At 42.6% G+C, this 24,939-nt stretch overlaps 1 protein-coding gene across 2 annotated transcripts in view; it reads left to right on the top strand.

The window, feature by feature from the left end:
• Nucleotides 1–24,939, top strand: part of LOC144785836 (synaptonemal complex central element protein 1-like) — a 265,320-nt gene that overhangs the window by 112,299 nt on the left and 128,082 nt on the right. For both annotated transcript variants that reach the window (XM_078664681.1, XM_078664682.1), the window contains exons 8-9: nucleotides 11,307–11,370; nucleotides 21,813–21,879. In XM_078664681.1, the coding sequence (XP_078520807.1) occupies nucleotides 11,307–11,370; nucleotides 21,813–21,879 (131 nt within the window). The remainder of the gene's footprint in view (nucleotides 1–11,306; nucleotides 11,371–21,812; nucleotides 21,880–24,939) is intronic.

Raw genomic sequence — 24,939 nt, 5'->3', positions numbered from 1 at the left:
TCAAAAATAAAATTAAAAATAAATTTTAAAATTTATATACACCCCCCTTTTAAAATATAATTTTCTTTTATAACCCTAAACAAGATTTCTTCGACCTTATGTCATACATAAGTTTTCTTCTACTAGACAGTTTTTCTTCGACCTTGTGTCAACTAACAGGATTTCTTCAGCCTTATGCCAATTTAATAAATTTGTACTTCATATGGAATCTGAAATAGAATTACTGCTGGATTTGGAACCACAGGACAACATGGAATAACAATTTGATTAACCTTTCTCAAATCTTGTACGATCCTAAATGTTCCGTTAGCCTTTTTAACTCCCATAATTGGTGAATTACAAGAGCTACTCTTCATTTCTTTCAATACACCTTGCTTGATTAATTTTTCAATTACAGGTGTAATACCTTCAATTGTCTCTGTTTTCATTTTATATTGTGGAGTGTTTGGAAATTCTATTCCCTGCTTCAATGCAATTTTAACAGGATCTACGTTTTTCATCAGACCCATCTCATTCCCAGTAAAATCCCATATTTCAGATTTTACTATTTCTTTTAGCTCTTCAGGTAAATCTTTTTCTTCAAATGCAGGAAACAATTTTGTTTCTTCTGCTTCCATCATCATCATTGTCATTCTGTACAAACCATCTTCTTCCATTGTTTGTAATTCAACTCCTTCAGGAGAACAATATATTCTGCAATTCATTTTACATAGGATGTCCCTACCTAATAGATTTACTGGACTACTATTACAAACCACAAATCTGTGTTTGTCTCTGTAATTTCCAATTTCAACTGGTACTGGATCAGTTAAGTCTGTTTTAATTTGCTGATTACTTACTCCGACAACTTGGATGGTATCCCCAGAGAGAGGTAGGTTTTCAATTTCCACTGATCTAACAGTAGAACGGGTAGCACCAGTGTCCACTAGAAAAGTGATGTCTACATCATTAACTTTCCCGTTTACATAAGGACCAGACTGGTCAACCTCAAGAGTGGCTCCAACAACACACTCTTCCTCCTCTCTCGGGCACCGTCAGCAATAATCATCAGAATCACTGTCTTGGCTTTCTGTTAATAAAAATTGTTGTGAAGCATTTTGCATTTGAACCCTTTGCTGTTTTTGCTGTTTTTGTGGTTTTATTACCTGTTCACATCCCTGAAATCCCACGTTTGGATTATATTTTTGAACTCCCCCACAATTCGGAAAAGGTGGTTGTGGCAACTGGTCCTGACGATTATTCACCTGTTGTTGTTGTTGTTGTTGTAATTGTCGCTGAATATTAAATTCATTTAACCCCTGTTGCATCTGTAGCTGTTGCTGCACGTTAACACCATTCTGCATCTGTGGATTCAATAAGGGATTCTTTAAGTTTCTAGGAGGATGAGGACACTCGTCCCTCCAATGTCCAATTTCGCCACAATTAAAACAAGGTAATCTTTGTTTTAGCTCTTCTATCTTTGGGCTAAATTTCTTTTGGAAATTATTACCTTTAAACTTTCCTTGTATCTGGTTCGTATTTCCAGTTTGAACAAAATTAGTGTTCTTATTTCCCATGCTGGCAATCTGTTGTTCAGCTACCTTTACCTGTGCCCACATGGCTTTCTCCTTTAGCTTCTTCTGTTTTACTTCTAATTCATCGCTACAATATTTTGCTTTTCTCAGAATATCATCTATAGATAGTGCTTGCCATCCGACAATACTAGTTCTGATCATTTCTCCAATTTCAGGTTTTAGTCCATAAACAAATCTATAGATAAAATGACTCATGTCTTTCTCATCTAATTTTTCATAACCACTGTATTGTTTAAAGATTAACAGTAGTCTTTCATAAAAAGAATGAACTGATTCTTTTGTTTCCTGCTCTGTTCTTTCTATTTTAACCCAATCAACTTCTTTGGGTGGAATTTTGTTTTTCATCCAAACAATTACTTTCTCATAAAAATCCATTACGAGTGGATTTGGGGCACCTGTTTCTTTAATTCGCTCAGGTTCTGTTTTTGGCCAACTAATAGATATTTTACATTCTGTCCAAAGATCAGATGGAACAACAATGTCAAAAAATCCATCCAAATCAATCCACAGAACTTTTGACACTTTGATAAATCTATCGACTTGCCTGTACCACTCAACAGGTTTCTCTCTTAATTTTGGAAAGTCATTTGTGAATAACAGAATGTCCTGTCTCGACCATGGGACATGAACATATCCTCCACCTGCAACTTCTCTCATTGGAAATTGTTTTGACATTCTTTCTAATCTTTCATCTTCCTTCCTTTTGGTCCATTTCACTCTCCATTTGTTCAGTTCTCCTAGCTTTTTGATATAGACAATTAAATCTTTAATGTGAACTATTCTTCCCATTGAGTTCAAACTCTCAATGTCGCTTTCTGAGAAATCTAATCTATAATGTTTTGCAAAATTCTTTTGTTTACTCACATCGATTTCAAGTTCTGCAGCTAGATCCTCTAATTGATCATATTTATTTTTCGTTTTCCATTGAATACTTTTGCAAATGAATAATAGTTCATCATCCCGATAGTAATTTAAACTATCTGGGCCAATTGTTCCAATTATTAATTCTTCTATATTTGCTTTTAATTTGGCCACATCAAGCTTTGGTGTAGTTACCCTGACTTCAGGACTTCCTACATCTGACATAGCACCCATTGGTGTTTTTGGAGATAAATCCTCATTGAAAGTTAAATCAGGCATCCTCGATCTAGAAGTGTTTAATTCTGTCAAATCTGAATAAAATTTTTCAGCAGGCTTTTGAATTTCTGTATTTAAAGGAATAGTTAATCCAGTTTTGTTTGTATTTCTTTGATCAAATACAGGCTGAACAGGACCTATTGTTACTGGAACTGTAACAGCTTCCATGCCTTTTGTCATTCTTTTGATTAATTCTTCTTTAGACCTTAAGTATTCATTATAATCATCATCCTCAACATTTCTTGTCTCTCTTGTATAATCTTTTGGAGGTTCCCTTGCTCTTGGAGTCATTGAAAAATGTCTACCCTCATTTCGAGCATTCTCAAATTCTGGTCTTCTAGGAGTTTCAGTGATTTCACAATTATTTGGATAAAGTTTAGGAGCTTCACTAATTGGAGGTGCACTCGGTGAAGTTTCAGTAGAAACCACCGGAGTAGACCATGATCTAGGAGGTCTCAAAGGCTGATTCGGCTGTTTATTTCTAGCAGTTGTATATATTTCTTCCATAATTGCATCCTCAGATTCACTTTCCATAGATTTCCCTGTAGGAGAACCCATTACCATTTCATGAATTAAATACAATCCTTCACTCATGTTTCCCTGTCTCCACATTCGTAATCTATCTTCATGAGTTTCTCTTTTCCATGATGGATTTTTAGAAGGTCTTTTAATTCCACTAGCTTCTCTTTGTAACTGATACATCTCATCTTCCCACTCAACTAAAGCTTCAAATTGAGTTGGTCTCGGTTTTGGAACAAGAGCATTCATTTTCTCTCGTAAGTTTCTTAAAACTCTTACATTAAATGAACCATCATCAGGCCAAGCCAAAACACCATCGTTTTTAGTATAACGTTTCCAACTGTCAAACCATAAGACAGTATGATATCCGTATTCACCTTCCATGTATGCTGCAGGTGTTTTATACTTATGAAGTAGTTTACCACCTCGCGTTTCGATTTTCTTGTCAGGTGAAAATAAATTCTTAAATTTCTGAAATAATGTTGTCTTTTTCTCAACATGTTTAAAATGATAACTCATTTTTAAAAGTTAAATTTAATTCACAAAATCGTTCGTAAAATATTTCCGGGATGTTCCGCAAAACAACCAATCCGTGCGCGAAACACACCAACAAGCCAATGGCGGTTGAGCTGAGTCACTTTTCAGCTCGACCAATAAATTTAGAGTTTTTCTGAACTACCAATCAGCTCACTGGCCGTCAGAGACTCAGGAGCCAATCAGAATACAGCTTGTGACGTAGGTCACCCAATCCCAGCGCGGCTCTGTGACGTACACAGCAGCTGCGGTTTCTCGTTTCTCACTCCTGGCGCTTACCCCTCCTTCACAAAATCTTTTCACAGCGCCATTTTAAGAACACTTTTCAGTGTAAATTAATTCTTAACAATGACTTATAAAGACAACATCTGTTCGTTTCACTAATTAGGATAGTTTACATACATTCAAGTATCCACACTTCGGAATAGACGGCGCTATTCACACTAAGGATAATATTCAATTGTCAGTAGAGTAACTTTACCCCACTCTTCTAACACGTATAATTATGAACTCGCTTTGCTCTGAACCCACCGCGAAGTGAAAGTTCTAAGAGTTCCACTTGAACATAAAATACAATTCAAACTCGCACTTTTACACGGAAAATTCCCTAATTTCAAACACACACGAAATCCGTACAGGACTCTCACCTGTTTATAGAAATCATGCACCGTTAGCAAAATAACGACGTTATCCGTACAGGGCTCTCACCTGTTTATAGATATGAAACATGTACCCGTACAGGACTCTAACCTGTTTATAGATAATCATGCACTGACGTTAAATTTTACCCTTCACTCAAGCTCGGATATAACTAATACTCTCATCACAGTGAGTTTTATGGAAGGCGCTTTGTCCCTATTCTCATGCTGCTTTGATTTCTTAGAAAATCCTCACTATACAAGATTCAGACCTAGCCCTAAAACTGTGCTGCTCGGCGACAACACTATGGTACACGGCGATACCTCTTGTGATACTCGGCGATATCACTACAAACGAACAGATGACTTGCGTGACTAATTTCTCGCCACACAATCTATACCGGTATAGCTTACAGATAGGCACGAAAAACGAACTTAACAAGTGTTAAAACATTAATCCTATTTGCATACCATGACGTAATCCTTAGCAACCAACATGTTACCTTGGTTACCCCTTAGCAACCATCAATTTCTGCTACCAGATAATTGATCCAGCGGGCTATAGAAAATATATCATAAACTACGCTACCCAATTTTATAACCTATAAACAAAATTCTAAACTATACATGGACCCATTTATGAACCTGATATATTTTTGGGCCTACTGAATCAGGTGGTCAAATAAATCTATATACACATTATTTACAAACTATAAACATTTTATACATTTGTAGAAAGAATATTGTCATTAGAATAAAACCCAACCATTTAAACGACCACCATAGGCGACGTGATCTAGCTAAAGGTAACCTATACTTCTAAATAACCAAGACCAGCTTGTTTGTCAAAAGTAAGATTTTATTTTCTAGATTATGGTATATAAGTTGTAAGTTTTATAAATGAAATTTATTTGCAATAAAGTAAGCATGATGGTAAGAAATATGGAAAAATACAATTTAAGCAATTTAATCAAATTTAAAGAAATTATATAAAGTTTAGCATTTCTAAAACCTATTTCCCTAACTGAGCTAAATAGACAGAAATTAAAGTAAAGTTCTTTGAGGATTCTTACGTGCTCCACGCAAAGTCCAGCAGCACATCACCCTCATCGGAAAGTCAGAAAGCAGCAGCCAGCCCAACCCTAAGGGCATGACTTTTTATACCTTTCTACGCTAACTAAACTAGCAAAGGAAAGTTTTCAGAAATACTCGACGTCCCATTGGCTGAAAGTGACAAGTGACATGTCACCCGATTCTTAAAAAGTTCCACAAAATCATGTCTTACAAAGACCATTGTCTCTTCCACGTGAAGCCAGAGGCTTCCTGCTATTGCAACTTTGTAACAGATCATCCTCGCAGCTTCCATAGCTTTTCAGAGCAACTTCCGCGGATGCCAAGTTAAGGACTGACAAAAAGTTCACTTTCGACCTTGGCCATGTCCGACAGAATGATGTCAGCTCATCAGTTTTTGCTTTGTGAATGCAGCTTCAATAAACGTTTTAATTCAGAATGGGCGTCTCGTGACTTTCTGCAGAATTATAGATCAGCTTTTATTTTGCGGCTCAAATAGCTAGGCCTCAAAAGCAGGCAACTTATGATTTCTAGTATAAAACAAACACAAGAAAAGTATTAATGTAAGAAATAAAGTATATTCTGTATCCACCCCATGGTTTACTAAATAATTAGCCCACTCGATTAATCAAAATGTTATCTAGCCATTGCAAACAAATAAAGCAGCGTTTATATTTACCAGTCTCCGTTTTTCTATGAGACCCATATGCACCTAGAATAGTAGAAATGACATCACACAGACAAGAAAAAGCAAAACAAGCACATGCTTATTTTAAATATGCAGCAGTTAGTAATGACAAAAACGAAAACAATAAATTATTTTATTATTTTGCACGAACAAAAAGATGCAACATTTATGCACGTTTATGAGCACACATGTTAGTCCCCCCACGTGTAAAGTTTAATCTAGGTTGTATTAGCACGACATATCACAAATCATTAATAATTTTATTCATGTTATGGAAATGTGACTTTGCGAGTTTAAACAAAATTTTGTTTTCTATCTCGCTCCATCACTCCCTAGCAGAATTTAAAGCCAGTCAGACATGATCGGTTTACTTCATATTAAGGTGTATATTTTGTTTGGTGCGTTTGCATGTCTTCTTTTGGTTTTCTACCCCCCCCCCCCCCCGCAATTTATATATGAACCTAATATGCTCGTTCTTGCACCCTCTGCACAACTCCTGAGGCAAAAGCCGGGAGCTACGAGTTGGTTATCTCTGTGATTTAAAAAAAAACTGTTTTGCTGTAATTTGGACACTCATTCTGCTTTCCTTTGCTATGTTTTAAACTTGCGCCGTATACCCTTGCACTTCGGATTTCTCCTGAGGCGGAAGCCGGGAGACGCTAATGTTCTCAGGAGAATATTTTAAAAAGGGAAACTTGTATACCCACCGCATTACTGCCTCAATCTGCGCCGCATTCCGCCTCTTTTGCATTCTCTCAGCCGATTAGGAGCTGAGCTGCAGTTGGGGATTAGGCGGCTGCCTGTGGCTTTGGCGGACATCTTGGGGGAGGCAGGCTCGCAGGTTGGCGGTCCAGGCTTGCTGGATTGCGCTGTGACGCTATAAATTAAGAAGGTCATGGGCTCCGCGCAGCGTACGCGCCGAAGGAGCGCCAAAGGAAAGCCCGTCTGTGCCCGTTTGCGCTGAGGACGTGCCAGGGGCCAGGCGGGCTGCCCCTCGCTTCTGCTTATTGGTAGGGAGCTCCCTATATTCTTTAAATACCCTACTTTCCCTAAGGCCCCCTTCTAAATCATGTCAGCATACTTTTCACCCTGACAAGTTACATTCTGCTCATTCCTGTGGTTGTACGACTTTCTAAACCACGAAAAATAATCAATTTCAATATTACCTGAATCTACCACTACATTCCCTTAAACGCATGTTTGAAACACAGTTTGATAAAATGTAATTAAATTAAACATGTCTTTTTAATAAAACAATTGGTCTTAATTACAAAAATTCACTCATGAACGTTTCTAAACAATAACATTTTTATCCATTTTCTCTTTTTTCAATTTTGACTAGAATGCTAACTAAATACATTTGACATTTTTCAAAATTCACTAATTTAAACTATACTAAAATAAGCATGTTCTTACAGAATTTTATTTTTTATACTTATATTAAATGTTTTCATTTTTTAAAAGATTTTACTTATTTTACACATATTTAAAAGTCCATTCTCCATTGTTTAACCTTTTTAAATGTGACAACCAGTCGCATCGATCACAGATCAAGTTTGCATCTGTGAATAACAAACATACAGTGCCATCTACTGGCCTAACACTGTAAATTTCAATTAAGACTAATACATCGACAGCGTGATTAAAACTACCTTACATTCCGTTCCAAATTCCAATTAGTTTAATATAATTACACTTTCATTTAAGTTTTTTTTTTAATATTGTCACTTAGATCTGGTTTATTAAGTCGTGGTTCATCTACAGTAGTGGTTAAGGTGGTCGTTGTTCATGTTAAGGTCGTTGTTGAGGATTCGTTGTTTATTACACTTGTTAGGGATTTGTTGTTAAGGCTGTTTCCCCATTTTCTTGGTGGAATCCCTTGCCGCTTGTGGCCTGATTCAGCTCCTGGGTGGTTCCACCCATCTAGCCGGCCACACGCTTGATGGCATTTTTTCCAATGACACCAGACTCAAGATAGGAACTCCAATTCCTCTGGCATGGTCAGACCACCTGGCAGTGCCCTTTGAGCTGAACGCTCCTCAATCCTCCCCTTCTTCCGCTGACACCAAGATATGGGAACTCAGACGAAATTTTAAGCAGATTAGTAATGAAACCCTGGCCCCTTTTGTGAACGAGTTTAGCTCTTCCTCTAATAATGACATAAATTCTGCAGCAACTGACTTGGCTACTTCCATCTCTAGAGCCGTAGACATTCTGGCGCCTGTAAAACAACACTATTGGGCTCGTAAGAGTCCCTCCATGCCTTGGTTCTCTGATCGTCTCAGAAGGCTAAGACAGGGCTGTAGAACACAAGAAAGGAAGTGGCATGCCCATCCAGAACCCTCTGGAAAAACACAACACAAACTTCTCCTTAAAGCATATAAGTCAGCGATAATGGAGGAGAAAAAGGCCTACTATGCCAATTTGACGGCATCGCTAAAATCATCCAGGGATCTTTTTAAGATCATTGATTCCCTCTCTGTCCCTAAGACCGCGGATCCGATAGTCGAATCCCAGGAGCTCTGTGATGACATTTCAACTTTTTTCCATACTAAAATTGTTGATATTTATAACTCTCTCGAACTCCTCAACGCAGAACTGGATGCTAGCGCTCTTCCGCCCTCCCCTCATGTACCTGTTCCTCCAGTTGTGAAGCCAGTGTTGAGTTTTCTTGACTTTCCTTTGCTCACTCTAGAAGGGATTAATCACCTCCTTGATAGCACCAAGTCAGGTTCTCCTTTGGACCGTTGTCCCTTAAAAATCTTGAAAACATGTAGGGAGGTGATTGTTCCCCCCCTCCTTGAGGTGATGAACCGGGCTATTACAGAAGGAATTTTTTCATCTCCATGGAAAATGGCGGTGGTTAAACCGCTTTTGAAAAAAGCTTCCTTGGACCCGGGGGTCTTGAAAAACCTTCGCCCAATTTCCCTGTTGCCGGCCCCTGCTAAAATTCTGGAGGCCCATTTAAATTGCCATCTTTCCACCTTCATTGAGGCAGCTAACCTCTTGGATACTTCGCAACATGGCTTTCGAAGGGAACACAGTACAGAATCCGCCCTCACAGTCGTTATTGACAACATCCGTGTTAAGGTTGACAAGGGCCATACCACTCTCTTAGTCCTTCTCAACCTCACGGCAGCCTTCGACACCCTGTCCCCCTCGATCTTGGTTTCCAGGCTGGGGGAGAAAGGGTGGGAGGCTCGGCACTTAGTCTCCTGGCTTCCTTCCTCCATCAAAGGGAGCAGAGAGTCAAGTCGGGCGAGTTTCTGTCCCCTTCCAAGCCTGTGCAATGTGGGGTCCCTCAGGGTTCTTCTTTAAGTCCCTTATTGTTTAACATTTATGTGACCCCCCCTTGCCTCAGTTGTGAGATCCTTTGGGTTTGAGGTGTCCTTCATTCAATCGGTGGCCGACTCCGCCTCAAAGTTTAGATCTTGTATGGTCGCAGTCTCTAAGTGGATGATCCGGAACTTTTTAAAACTCAACGGCGATAAAACGGAGATCCTGATTTTTGGAGGCAATCAGGGTATCTGGTCGTGACTGGTGGCCGGCTTCGCTTGGGGACTGTCCTGTCCCCTCTCACTCGGCCAGAAATCTGGGGGTCCTGATTGATACCACTCTTTCCTTTGACCTTCAAGTCAGTAGGACTGTGTCCACCTGTTGTGGTGTCATCAGGGTCCTCAGAAAGATCGCTGCATACCTCTCTCTAGCTGCCCGGAAGCAAGCTACAGTTGCTACAGTTGCAAGCTACAGTTGCTCTAGTCTCTTCGAGACTAGACTACTGTAATGCTTTGTACGGGGGTAGGAACAAGTCTTCTGTCCATCGCCTTCAGATGGTTCAGAATGCTGCTGCTAGGATCGTTCTGTATCTTCCTCGGCGTGCTTCAATATCACTGGCCCGGAAAAACCTTCACTGGTTCACTGTCCAGTTTAGGATTTCTTTTAAACTTCTCTGTCTTGCCCATGGGCTTTCTATGGCTCTGGTTCAGGTCTCAGGTCCCTTTTTTCAGCCCTACACTCCTAGTAGAGTGCTGCGCTCCTCCAAAAACCTTTTTCTTGTCCCGCGATTTGTAAAGGCTAGATGGGGAGGTAGAGCCTTTTCCACTCTGGTGCCGAGGCTCTGGAACTCCCTCCCTGTAGAACTGGCTGCTCAATCCTCGCCTGGGCTCTTTCGTAAACAACTAAAAACCTGGCTTTTTCTGGAGGCTTACTCGTAGACCCTTGATCTGGTGCTGCAAGATTCAGTGTTGTTTGTTTGTCATTTTCTGTTATTGTCGGCACCTTGATGCCCTTGGGCTAAGTTGCGCCATACGAATCCCCCATCATCATCTGTAATGTGCTGACAAATATTAGTGAAGATTCAATGTTGTTGAAGTAAAGGTTACTTACTTGCAGTTCTCCATCTGCATCATAAGAACTGCCATTAAATTAATATGCACGCTGTCCACCTCCTCAAAGCAATGTCAGAGTTTAGGTAAACTAAAACTACTTGCTAAACCTTTGGTGTATCAATCACATGACTTACCCTGTCCCGGTCAGCATTCATACCAGTGTAATAGGGTTGCCACAGCACACCAGACCATTTGTGAGGAATTCACCCAACACATCAGACTCTTCCCACATAGGACACACTACAACTATACACTCTCCAGCCAAACGTATATATGTAGGGCTACAATCATTGCAGACAGTTTTGAGTGTTGTGATGCCACTAGCAGCAGTTGGATTATTTAAAAGTGATAGCTGCCATTACATAACATACTTCTCCACAGAAGTTATTATGAAATAACTAGAAGGCACCTCTGGTGAGTTAAAATAATGAAACATTAAACCGCCTGGTGTTTTTTCCCTTTCTTGTAGCTGCCCAACAAAACAACAACCCTGCTTAAATTGTATTGACCATATTGTCACATTTAAGATGCCTGTCATCATCTTTAAAGATAGAGTGAGTTTAGGTTTCCTCTTATGAGACAATATACTGAGCTATATGCCAGAAAGTTACTCAAAGCCATATTTCTTGAACCACAAGGCAGAGTCCATTTCAAAATTGGGCAGGCCACGTTAAACAAATCAGCTTTTTCCCAAAGAGTATACTTCGCATTCTCGGGCCTCAGACTGTCTTAACTCACCTCTGTCTTCTTTTTTCAGGTTAGAATTTGAGAAGCAGCTGGAAGAGCTCATGAAGAAGCACAAGAGCCTCTGGGAGTTTCATGTAAGGACAGCTCCCCTGCAGATTTGCAGTTTGAGAGAGAGAGTCTCAGATGGGCTGCCAGAGGGTTTGATTGTGGGAGCCAATACAATTCTGCATAGTTCGAGGCATATGAGGTGCAGATAGTACACTGTGCATTCGATCGCCACCTGGTGTTGGGCTAAGATGATTGCAGGTTGTTGTCTCCTTGGAAGAAGTCTTTGTTAGTCCCGATAGGTGACTCCTCCCTTGGACAATACTGCGTATGGGCATCGGCTCCATCCTCAGATTGTTTTTTTCCGCCACTGGGTTCGGATGAAAGTTTCTCCGCTCCGGCCAGAAACTTTTTTTCTGCAACTTCGACACGCAGAACTTCATAAAACATATACTACCTGCCTTCGACATCGACTGCGACACCTTTCGACGACGAAGTTTCCATTCCGGTCATCCAAGTGGGCCTTTGGGCCTATCGACGCCGTGCGGCCAGCACCATATGGAAAGAACTCCATTCCGAAAATGCCCAAAATGTCAAGCTAAGTTCCCACATAGCGACCACCACGAGGTTTGTAACCTCTGCCTGTCGCCGGACCACAACGAGTCGACCTGTACAGCCTGTGCTTCCTTCCGCTCGAAGAAAACCATCCGAGATCGGAGGGCCCGTCGACACGAGATGAGGCGAACAGCTCCAGCACCGGAAGACATCTTCGACGACGAGGTTCCACTCGTTCCCGAAGAAGACTCACCGGATCTCCTGATCGTCTCTGAGGCAGATGACTCCAACCACTCCATTCCATCGGGTCAGCGCGTGAGTACTACTGCCCCGGCCACACATACGCCCAAACAGAAGGCAAAGGTCAGCACTGGGCCCAGTTGAGACCGATCATCTACTTCTAAAGTCCCGCCCTCAGGCTCGACTCCGTAGAAATCTTCCACGTCTTCCGGTGCCTCGACACCGACCAAGAGTCTTCCATCGGCTCCGAAAAAATGTCCCTCGTCTTCCGGTGCCTCGTCACCGAGCAAGACTCCGTCGGCACCAAAGCCAAAACACCCTTCGGGTCCGACACCGAAAGAAGTGCCGATACCGAAACCAAAACCTATTTCGGTCCCGAAACCGAAACCAAAAGACGCACCTGCTCCGAAGCCGCACACGGTGCCGAAAAACACACAGCCTGATTCTGAGGCCTCCAAGCCCTCGATTATGCCTTCTAAGCCCAAAACGACGCCTTCGGCGCCAACACCTAAGCCACAGGACGCTTTAATACATTCCAAGGCTAAGGACACTAGACAACCTACGCCGGCACCGAAAGAATCAACGCCCAAGAAGGTTGTGCCTCAAGAGTACCTTTTTCAACCAGATCCTGAACAGAAAAAGATCTTCATCGACCCGAAGACCGGTCATGTTGGTGCCACACCGCTCAAGAAGAGACCTGCAGCTAGACCACCTACACCAGTGGTTCCTGCCAAAAAGAAGGACTGTGCAACCTCTCCTCTGCACTTTTCCTTTCCTGTCTCTCCTCCTTCTCCCGCTCCTCCCTATATTTCACCTCAGACCTCTCCTATACAGTCTCCATTGTCACCACATTCGCCACAGAATGATGATGAATATGATTTGGGTGGAGGGGACGGGTAAGGAGACACTGCATACCCTGTAGACGAGGGCACGTGGAATTTGCCATACACAAAACCTGCGTCTGGGTGGGGCTTTCCATACCCTGCAAATGACCCTGATGTCCCTGAGGCACCCTCATACCCATCTAAACCTTCTCTTTCTGAGGATACTATTGGGTTTGGCCAGCTAATAAACAGAGCTGCTACATACCATGGTGTCCCCATGCATTCTGAGGCCATTGAGGAAGATTTTCTCTTAGATACTTTTGAGCAGTCTCAGAGATCCGCTCAAATTCTTCCCATGATCAAAGGAGTGGTTAAGCATGCTACTGAGGTCTTTAAAGATCCTGTGCGTACCAGAATTTTAAACCCCAGGATTGAAAAGAAATATAGACCTGTACCCTCAGACCTAGTCTATATTAAAGGACACCTACCACTAGACTCCTTAGTGATGTCCAACGCACGTAAAAGGGCCAATTCTCAGACTTCTGGTGAAGCACCTCCGCCTGACAAAGAATCCAAAATTATTGATGCGTCAGGCAAGAGAATAGCTGCGCAGGCTTCCAATATATGGCGCATAGGTAATACACAAGCCCTCCTCTCTCGTTCTGATCGGGCTCACTACGACCAATTGGAGAAATTGCTTGAGCACCTCCCAGATCAGTACAAAGATCAAGCTACTGACCTCATACAGGAAGGCAAGTTAATATCTAACGCTTCCATCAAATGCGCCGCACTAGATGCCGCAGACACAGCATCTAGGGCTATTAATACCAGTGTCGTTATTAGGAGACATGCGTGGCTACGCATCTCAGGGTTCAAACAAGAAGTACAAACCACCATTTTGAACCAGCCTTTTAATCAGAACCAATTATTCGGCCCAGAGGTAGACACTACCCTCGAAAAAATGAAAAAAGACACAGACACTGCCAAGTCTATGGGGGCCTTACAGTCTACCCCAGCTCGAGGTTCCTTTCGTCGCTCCTTTTACAGGGGCGGCTCCAAACAAACTGGAACAGACACTAACATGTCTTTCAAGACCCAAACCTCCTCCAACAAAGGTTACTATAGAGGAGGATACAGAGGCAATAATACCAAGGGCAGAGGTAGAGGTAATAACAACACTCGTGCCTCTTCCGCCCCTAAGCAATGACTTCCCTACGCTCCCCCCACAGCATTCCACTCCTGTAGGGGGCAGACTAACACCGTTCCTGCCTGTCTGCAACTCCATTACAACAGACAAGTGGGTAAAACAGATTATCCAACATGGCTACTGCCTAGAACTTACAGCAACCCCTCCACACATACCTCCCAAACAGGGTCCAATGTCTACCGATCATCTAGCTCTGCTTCAGCTAGAGGTTCTGTCCCTTCTACAGAAGGGTGCGATTCAGTTAGTTCCTGTACAGGAACACGGAACGGGGGTTTACTCGCTGTATTTTCTAATTCCCAAGAAAGACGGGACCCTCAGACCGATTCTAGACCTCAGGCCCCTCAACCATTACATACAATCAGATCATTTTCATATGATCACTCTGCAACAAGTGCTTCCACTGCTGCAACAGGGAGACTTTCTTGCTACACTAGATCTGAAAGACGCCTACTTGCACATCCCTATAGATCCTGCTCACAGGAAATATCTAAGGTTTGTACTGGAAGGACAACACTATCAATTCACAGTCCTTCCATTTGGGGCGACGACGGCACCAAGAGTATTCACAAAGTGCCTAGCAGTAGTAGCAGCACATCTGCAAAGACAACAGATCCATGTCTTCCCTTATCTAGACGATTGGCTCATAAAAGCCAAATCGGCCAGTCGGTGTGTTACACACACACATCAGATGATCCAAACGTTGCACAACTTAGGGTTTACAATAAACTACACCAAGTCGCACCTAGAGCCTTCGCACGTACATCAGTATCTAGGGGCTACAATAGACACGACTACAGCTCTAGCTTATCCCAGTCCAGCCAGGATACAGAGCATTCAAAACGTAGTCGCTGTGTTTCAACTCCAACAGCCTCTCCCAGCCAGAATGTTCATGAAACTCATAGGCATGATGGCATCTTTCATCTTCATAGTTCCACACGCAAGATTGCAAATGCGTCCGTTACAAGAGTGTCTAGCACGACAGTGGAACCAAGCTCACGGTCAACTAACAGACCTGGTGTTGGTGGACAGCCGCACACATCGCTCTCTGCAGTGGTGGAACACCAAAAACCTGACAAAGGGGCTGCCGTTCCTAGAGCCAGTTCCACAAGTAGTGCTCACCACAGACGCATCCCTCACAGGATGGGGAGCCCATCTCCTACAACATACCACTCAGGGTCAATGGACCGCGCAACAGCGGCTACTCCATATCAACCATCTCGAGCTGCTAGCAATATTCCTAGCACTCAAGTCCTTCCAACTTCACGTGCAAGGCAAGGCTGTCCTCATCCGGGCGGACAATATGACAGCCATGTACTATATTCAAAAACAGGGGGGGGAACACTCTCTGCAACTGTCGCAGCTTGCACAAGACATTTGAAGATCGGCCATTCCTCAAAACATACATCTGCTAGCGGAACACCTTCCAGGAGTTCACAATCAGATAGCAGATCTGTTGAGTCGGCAGTCACAACAGATTCACGAATGGGAATTGCATCCACAAGTTCTTCAGCCATTCTTCCAACAGTGGGTTCATCCACACATAGACCTATTTGCCACCCCTGAAAATGCAAAATGCCCAGCCTTCGCCGCCAGGTTTCCACACCCACTGTCCGAAGGCAATGCGATATGGATGAACTGGTCAGGCAGATTTGGGTACACTTTTCCGCCTCTCCCACTAATTCCATTAGTGGTGATCAAGCTCAGACAACAGTCTCTCAAACTAATCCTTGTAGCTCCCACGTGGGCACGCCAACCGTGGTTCACCACGTTGCTGGAACTCTCTCTAGTTCCACACCAAAAGTTGCGGCTCACTCCATCTCTGTTAACACAGAACCATGGCGAAATCAGGTACCCAGACCCGCACCAACTGAATCTAGCGATCTGGCTCCTGAAGTCTTAGAGTTTGGTTATTTAAACCTACCACCAGACTGTATGGGCATTATTAAAGAAGCCAGAAAACCCACTAATAGAGCGTGTTACGCTGCTAAATGGAAAAGATTCGTAATTTATTGCACCAATAATCAAATTGACCCCCTGGATGCTTCCATCCAGAATATCATTTGTTACCTTCTACATCTACAAAGGTCTAATTTGGCATATTCTTCCATACGCCTGCACCATGCAGCAATTGCAGCTTATTTACAAAACAAACAACATCTGTCTCTCTTCAGAGTTCCCGCGATTAAAGCGTTCATGGAAGGCTTGAAAAGGATAATCCCACCCAGGTTGCCTCCTTCTCCTGTGTGGAACCTAAATGTTGTCCTTACCAGACTTATGGGACCCCCTTTCGAGCCCCTACATAGATGCGAGCTGCAATTCCTAACATGGAAAACTGCTTTCCTTGTTGCTATCACCTCTCTCAGAAGAGTAAGTGAAATTCAAGCTTTCTCTATACAAGAACCATTTTTTCAAATACATCCTAACAAAGTGGTTCTTAGGTCTGATCCAAAATTTCTCCCAAAAGTTGTCACTCCTTTTCACCTCAATCAGTCTGTCGAGCTACCTGTGTTTTTCCAAAACCCAGACTCTGTAGCAGAAAGGGCTTTACACACCTTAGATGTTAAAAGAGCTCTACTCTACTATATCGACAGGACTAAATCATTTCGAAAAACTAAACAACTGTTCTCTAAAGGCGTGATTGCATGGTGGATTGTAAAGTATATACAAATATGCTATATAAAGGCCAAACGTACACTACCAGTTCCTCCTAGAGCACACTCCACTCGCAAAATAGGAGCCTCTATGGCTTTCTTAGGAAATATACCACTAGAGGACATATGCAAGGCAGCAACATGGTCTACACCACACACCTTCACTAAACACTATTGTGTTGATGTGCAAGCCAAGCAGCAAGCTGCAGTAGGCCAAGCTGTCCTTAAAAGTCTCTTTCAAACGACTCCAACGGATACAGGTGACCACCGCTAGAGGGGATACTGCTGCACAATCGATGCACAGTGTACTATCTGCAGCTCATATGCCTCGAACGGAAAATGCTACTTACCAGTATGCATCTGTTCTTGGCATGTAGAGCTGCAGAGTAGTACACGCCCTCCCGCCTCCCCAGGACTTGTATCCGTTCCAGTTTTCATCTTACTTAGATGCATACGCATGGACATCCTTCTTTCTTTACTTCTACTGACTCCATCATTTCCCATCATGGCGAAAAACAATCTGAGGATGGAGCCGATGCCCATGCGCAGTATTGTCCAAGGGAGGAGTCACCTATCGGGACTAACAAAGACTTCTTCCAAGAAGGCAACAACCTGCAATCATCCGAGCCCAACACCAGGTGGCGATCTAATGCACAGTGTACTACTCTGCAGCTCTACATGCCAAGAACAGATGCATACTGGTAAGTAGCATTTTCCTTCTCTGGTTATCTGAAGCTGGAAAAATGGAATGCATTACAGACCTTTAATGTTTACTGGACCCATTGTTATTAGACTGCAGTCTGTGAGATGTTTTGATTGAGCCCACATCCCCACCTATCTTCACTGGATCTATTACCATGTTAACAAGACTACACATGGCGCTCTTCAGTTTGTTTTGTATTCTGTATGCAAGACAAGAGGATAGGTGGATGGGTAGAGTAGAGAAACAAAGACCTTCTAGCTAGCCCACCTTCAGCTGATCACAATTAATATTGCTTGCGTTTGAGAGTAAATGCACCCACAGCTAAATTATTTTCATGCTGCTGGTTACGGCTGATTAAGAATGATGAAAATACCCCTCAGAAAATTATATGAATCCTAAAGTTCTGGACCACAAACATTATAAAGAAATTCCTCCAGATGTGACTCCTTCTGCAACTTGAGAGAGTCAAGAAAATTATAAAGCAGCGACATTAGTACTGGTAATTGATCTGACATGTTTACATTTTGTTTTGCCATTACATCTTGATGAGGAAGATTGTTTTTGTGTGTGGGTGAGTAGGTACATTGATGGGTGAGCAAGTGGATGGGTGAGTGGGTATATGAAGGAGAGAGCACATATAGATGGAAGGGTAGATAAGTAAGTGGATGGATTTATGGATGAGTGACCAAATGCAGTGTGAGTGGATGGGACACTGGATGGGTGGGTTGAGTAAGCGGTTGCATGAGTGGATGAGTGAGTAGACAACAAGGTATGGAGTTGGTGAGTAAGTAGATAGGTGGCGGAGTGTATTCTAGTGAGAGTACACCAACCCTTTCTTGCCAACTGCAGAAGCTAGATATTCTTTCATGATTTGGTGCCTGCTGGTTTGTCAACCTGACTCCTGAATACCTTCAATTTGCACATATACACATCAGTGAAGACAGATACTTGCACATGCAAGAGTATCTTCTCCCTCAAAGATATAGCTAGCAAAGGGGAAGAGATTCTTGGCTGATTTAGACTTTGACTGGCAGCCACCAGGTTAGTGGAGACATTCACCTGTGCCACGGTATTGGACTGCCTGCCTTATAGCCCCCCCTCCTAGCTGGCTGGGATCTTTGTGCCTAAATTCCATCCACTCAAATTAATAGGTCGATGCACTGTACACACAGCTGAATTCTGAATGCCGAGCTCACACTGTTTTTCTAATTTTCTTGGTTCTTTTGTATATTGTCTTGAGAAGACCTATAAAATGGTCCTCATGTGCAGGGTCTTTGTTGTTGCTGCCCGAGTCTGCGGTGCCTCGCATGGCAGGCACAGTCATGGAAAGACAGAGGTGATAGACCCTCATAAAAACAGCAGACTACCACCAGTGTGACCCAGCGGCTCTGTTGTAGCTGAGCCACTGGGTGAGATTGTTCTGCCAGAAGAGCTGGTTTAGGCTTCACCAACCGAAACCCAGCTGTTCCTCCACCTCTGTATAGTAGCAACTAATTTACAGGCCTTGACATATTTAGTGTCACTTTACTAGAGACTTACAAGTACGTGTAATATGGCAATTGGGTGGGGATTTTCATTTCTCTTGACCCAGCGTTAAAGGTACGCTAAGAACCTCCTCCCCCCTTTGCAGAGACTTAGGAGTGCCATCGCTAACTGGAGGAGACTCCCTCTCTCTTTGCTGGGGTGAGCAGCCCTTTTCAAAATTATGTCTTTTCCCCGTTTTCTTTATGCCCTTCAGAATACCCTAGATGTAGTTCCGGCCAGTTATTTCCGTGAGGTGGAAGGGTTGCAGCGTAGTCTTTTATGGGAAGGCAGACCCCGCATCGCTTTAGCCAGTTTGACGCTCCCCTGGTATGACGGAGGCATTGCCCTCCCCGATATTAAACGGTACTACTGGGCTTCCTAAATGGCCTCGATCAATCATGGGACTTATGGCCCTGCTGCAGATCCCTGCTATGCTATGGATAAATGGCTCCTCCCCGGAGGTAGTTACAGGGCGCTGTACTCTAGGCCAACGGGGTTAGATTTGACTGGGCCAACTAAGCACGCTGTGCGAATCTGGCACGATGCCATGAGTTCTTTGGGGTGGAGGGACAAGCTGACGCTAGCTACCCCACTTTTTGGTTCGGAGAGGCTGGGTAAGCTTTGGAATACGAGAGGGTTTGAGTGGGATCTAATAGGGATCTCCACCATCAAGGACATCTGGGGGAAGGGGAGGATTACGTCATTTGAGGAGATGCAGGCTGAATTTAAGTTGGAGAGATCTGAGTATTTTTGCTATGCCCAGATTTGGCACTCATTACAGGCGGCCCTGACTGTGGACGCGGATCTGCCGGAGGCCTCGGCTCTTGAGGATAGAATTTTGGATGGCCACCTCCCTGAAAAACCGATCTCCCTGATCTATAAGAAACGAATTAATCACAGGGCGGAACTACTTAGAGAGTTGAGGGATAAGTGGGTGCGAGACGGAATAGAACTGGATGATGAGGACTGGCAATCTGCTGTGTCCTCTCCAAAAGTGGTTGCCATTCCTGCACGGCTATGGCTAGTTCCGTTGAAAATACTGCACAGGGTCTATGTCACGGGGCCCCGTCTTGTACAGATGGGGTTGGTTGATTCTGGATTGTGCAGAAGGAAGTGTGGTATGGTGGGTACGTTCTCCAATATCATCTGGGAGTGTCGATATATCACTGAGTATTGGCGTAAGATTCACAACACCATACACGAGGTCCTTGGGGTCTCTTTGCTGCCAGAGGCACGGAGATGCCTCCTTAATATATGGGAACCTATGTACCTTAACTCTGTGCAGACACAGTGGGCCACATTAAGTTTTATGTTAGCGAAAAGAAATATACCCCTGCAGTGGGGATCCGAACAGCCTCCCACCCTTGAGAGTTTGAAAAATAATTTAGATTGGAGTATGTTCCAGGTGAAGACCGTTTTTGTGGCAAGAGGCCGCCCTCGAAAGTGGGTTTCAGTATGGGGACCTTAGAATCAATATAGAGGAGAGATCTGTGTGCCGCCAAGGGACGCTGTCTTTGATGTACCCCCATCCCCGTAAAATTTCCGACATGTATGTACTCTGGTTCCTATACCCCTGAAGGTGTTGTACTGACTATGGCATGTCTCTTCTGTACTGTATTCTTTTCCTGATGCTTTGTTTTAATAAAAAGAACTGTTAAAAAAAATATGGCAATTGGAGATAAGCCAATATTACCATGTTTGAAGGAGTGAGCACATGCACTTTAGAACTTGTTAGCAGTGGTAAAGTTCAGATAGTCCTAATGCCAGTAAAAACGAGATCAGGAAAAATGGAGGAGGAATGCAAAAAGTTTGGGGGAAAGCCACCCTAAGGCTGACTGGTCCAACAACCCTATTTTTGATATGTCTCAGATTTTTCTTCTACCCCTAGGTGGTGATCACTCTCTTCTGTCCACTTGTTGGTTCCCCCAACTCAACACCTCTCCTCATTTTTTGTAGTCACATATTCACCATCCTATACATTCTAGCCTTCTCTTTTTCATCCCCATCTTTGCTCTTTGTCATGGAATAGGGCAGGAGGTAATGCTTCTTTCTTTGTGTGGTTTACACTTCTGGAAGCCGTACCCAAAATCCGCTTGTGCTAGTGTCCCTTCAGCGAATGAAAGGCTCCACATAGTGCTGGTACTTTCTGGACTGAGGCTGCATGTGTAAGATGTACTACCAGGTAATAGGCTGGCTACAGTGATTCCCCACAGATCTAAAAAATCTTGCTTGGTCTTGAGAGATGGCAGTCCACTTGGACTATCCCATATAACTTCCTCACTGTTCCTGAAATCCTTTGCAGGGCAAACTCCCAAGTGGCTACTAATTGTCATGTTGGGTCTACATGAAGCATGACTTAAAATTGTGGCCATCATGGAATGGTATAAATGTGACAAACAATACAAGAAATAGAATTTCAATGTCGTCGCCCGTCTGTGATTTCTTGCCATTGCTTGCACTGCTCACGCCTTGGCAAAGTGAGAATGATTGGCTTTTGTCAGTGCTTGTTTATATATTTTATTATGACGCTATAAGCATGATGTGGGTTAAAGGTCCAAGTCAAGAGTTGTGTCAGAATTGCATTTGTAACATTGTGAATTTAGTACACGTAAACTATTTTAACATTACTAAAATGTAATCACGGTGCATTTTTGTGCACGTTTTAACTTGTATATGATTGGCTTCCCTTACAATACTGCAGCCAGTAACCATAACCCCAGCCATAGGGTGTTTCTAAAAATAGATTGTGAAGCTTATAGTACATGTACATCACTGTACACTGGTGCCTCATTATGTGCCTTAGATTCATAGAGTCTGCTTCTTTCAGACAGAGAAAAGATTGGCTTCAGAGATAGACAACATGGAGAGCAGAAAAAAAGATTTGCTTGCTGAAGGTATAGTAGTCAGTATTGGGATTTAGGGCTGTGATGTCTATTAATCTAGATACATTCTCTGTTTATTTTCATTTGCTTTTCCCACTCGCGTTGTCACAATTTAACTGACCTAACTATGTAACTGATCTCCTGGTCAATCTATGTGATCCACGTAACTGCTTCAATAAACTGAGGTGAAAACATGTCAGTGGAAATATGCTGGCTCTGACTTTGCTCACATAGTGGTAATTAACAATGTATATTTACAGCCCACTCACTCTTCTATTCAGATTTTTAAAATGAGCTCTTTCCCTTTGTCAGTGTTCTGTTCTTGGCATTTTGGGCACAATTGTTCGTTCATGCGTTGTATTATGTGTCTGAGTGTTGGGTGCCATCTTTGTGGAGGCGAATGCTATTCACACAGGCACCAGTAAAGTATTAGGGTTGAAAAAGCAAGAGATATGTACTTATATTTATGACAAACTCTATGCAGATAGATTCAGTGTGCCATAACAGACAGACTGTGTAGGATAAATGAGCCTCTACTAACAGTAAAATACAATTACTACAACTTTTCTGCAGTGCTTTCTGTGCTTCAATTGGATACATCCTAATATACTCCTTTTCAGACCGAGAGTCCCTCCTACGTTTAAGTCTCTTAATCATCTCAAATTACTTTAGGGTTTGGGGCTATGCATACTATAAAGGAAAATCATGTGATATATATCAATACGTTATCTGTTGAATATTCCTCAGCATTCCCACAGCACACCCTCTATTGCAAATGCCTCCTTGTATGTATTTTAAAATATTACTGTGCTTCATTTAAGTCTTCAAATATAATAAGAATTTTAAAAGATAGGTTTAAAAGAAGGGAGTCACAGAGTCCAGTCCTGGGATCCCATGGTGTCCCTAGGCACAGGAAGAAGGCACAGCACTAAGATCAAAGCTTTGTCTTGCATTGTGTTTGTTATTCCATGTATAACAGAGGCCTGGCAGGGTGTGGGGTATAGTCTTGATGTGTGACCTGTAACTGGGCTTCCATACTGCCCAGGGTAAAAAAACAACTGAAGGTGGCTTAGTTCACCTTTGGTAGGTGGGCATGAGTATAAGGCGGTTCCCATAAAGAAATAGTGGGGTGTTATATGAAGCAGCATTGACAACAGTTTCAACAAAAGGTTCTCACCAACTTGAAGTTATAAGGGAAGACTTACATTAGAAAAATTATAGAAATAAAAGCTTATTGGTCACGCTTTAAAGATTATGATGAAAATATAACCAAAAATCGCCACAAAAAACAATTGATAAATTAGTCCAATGTTAAATAGTGGGGAAAGTCAGAAAGCCTACAGAAGGTCTCTGTAAAGAATTCTTGGAGGGATAAGCGACCAAAGTCAGGCTAACAAGTGAAGGTCTGATGCAGGCATCGATTTAAGAGTTGGTGGAATATTGCCCTTTTGACTTGAAACAATCCTCACTTTGAACTAGTTCCATTAAAGCAACTGATATTATTTCAATTGGTTTTCACTGATATTATGTTATATCTAGATTTGGCAGATCAGAGTATGGCCTGCTTGAAGTTGTGGCTTGAAATTAACTTGATAAGCACAGTTTCAAATCAATCTCAAGCTTGATATGGAAGGTTAATGTAGATTCAAAGAGGATATAGTCAATTTTATAATAACCCACCTGAAATAGAGTTCTTCAGGGCTAGGTGCTGTCTCTATAAACCTCAGTCTTCTTAGTGCAGGTTATCGCTTGTCAGTTGCTTCTTTTGGTTTCAAGGCCTTCTTAGGTCATCAACACCACGTAATTTTAAGCCTTTCTACATCTGACTCTGCCACAGTCGTTTTATCTTTTTCTCACCACCTATCCTCCTACAGAATATATTTCTGATAACACTCACTATGCACACAATGCATCCCTCACAACTATAAACCTTCACAGCATATTCAGTACTTAAAATTATGAAATCAGCTTGGGCACAAGGATGTTCTTTTGCTTTGCAAACTACCACACATCTGGCCCTTGCATCCCAATTCCCATCTTGCTTCACCATTGTTTTCCTTCATTCCCTAATCTTTTGCATTCACCCTCATTGTTTTAAAACAGCTGTGATCCTTTCCCTACTAATGAAGTCCATTACAGGCCCTTCATCGCTCTCCTACTACCATCCTGCCTTTTAACTACATTATTTCCCAAAAGCACTAGATTACCTGGTGTAGCTCACACACTCAACAAACTTTTTCCTACCTGGATTTTGGGTCTTCCACTCTTCGGAAACAGAGCCCTCCCGTATGGTAAAGATTAGCATCAGAGCATTTCTTAACTGTCAATCTATTACTATCATCTTATTGACATCTAAGCTGCTTTTGACACTGTAGATCATTCCATTCTACTTACACGCTTAACCATATTAAGTATCTCTAACACGGCACTCATTTGGTTCTGCTTTTATGTAAACCTATCTTATTGTGTTTCCTGATACTTATCCCACCTAAAGAAATACCCTTACTGGTTGACAAACCACAGTGCTATGTTGTGGATCCTTTCTCTTTTCACGACCGTTCTAACCGACAATTCTTCCTTCGATTGATGTATCACCTCCTTTTTTATGACTCCCACAATGTGTCTGGTTTCTAGTCTTCTCTTCAAATCCTTCTCATTCATGCGCTTATATCAAACTCTTTGAAAACGAGTGTTTTTTATTTCCCTTTCTGAAGCATACTTCTAACTGCAGATCCCTCACCTTTGAAATATACCCCTGATCATCAGATTGGATCCGGAGAATCTTTTATCATTGCTGTAGTGCGCCGTTGGGTGGCATTGTGTGGCCGGCTCCGTATCATCCCAGAAATCACTGAGTAGAGCCGCACATAAGTGTGGCCCCTGCACACTGACATCACTTCCTGTGTCCCATTAAAAAAACAAGCTTTAAGCCATGCCATGACTGCCATAAGCAGATGCTGTCATGGACCCGATGAGGGTCGTGTCTCAACTTCATGTCATATGACCAATGCACCCTAAGGCACCCGCAGATGATCTGAGACTGGGAGGTGAGACTGTGCGTCACCAACCATA

The sequence above is a fragment of the Lissotriton helveticus genome, chromosome 10 (assembly GCF_964261635.1).
Source record: "Lissotriton helveticus chromosome 10, aLisHel1.1, whole genome shotgun sequence".
NCBI lineage: Eukaryota > Metazoa > Chordata > Amphibia > Caudata > Salamandridae > Lissotriton > Lissotriton helveticus.
This window is presented reverse-complemented; position numbering and strand designations above follow the sequence as displayed.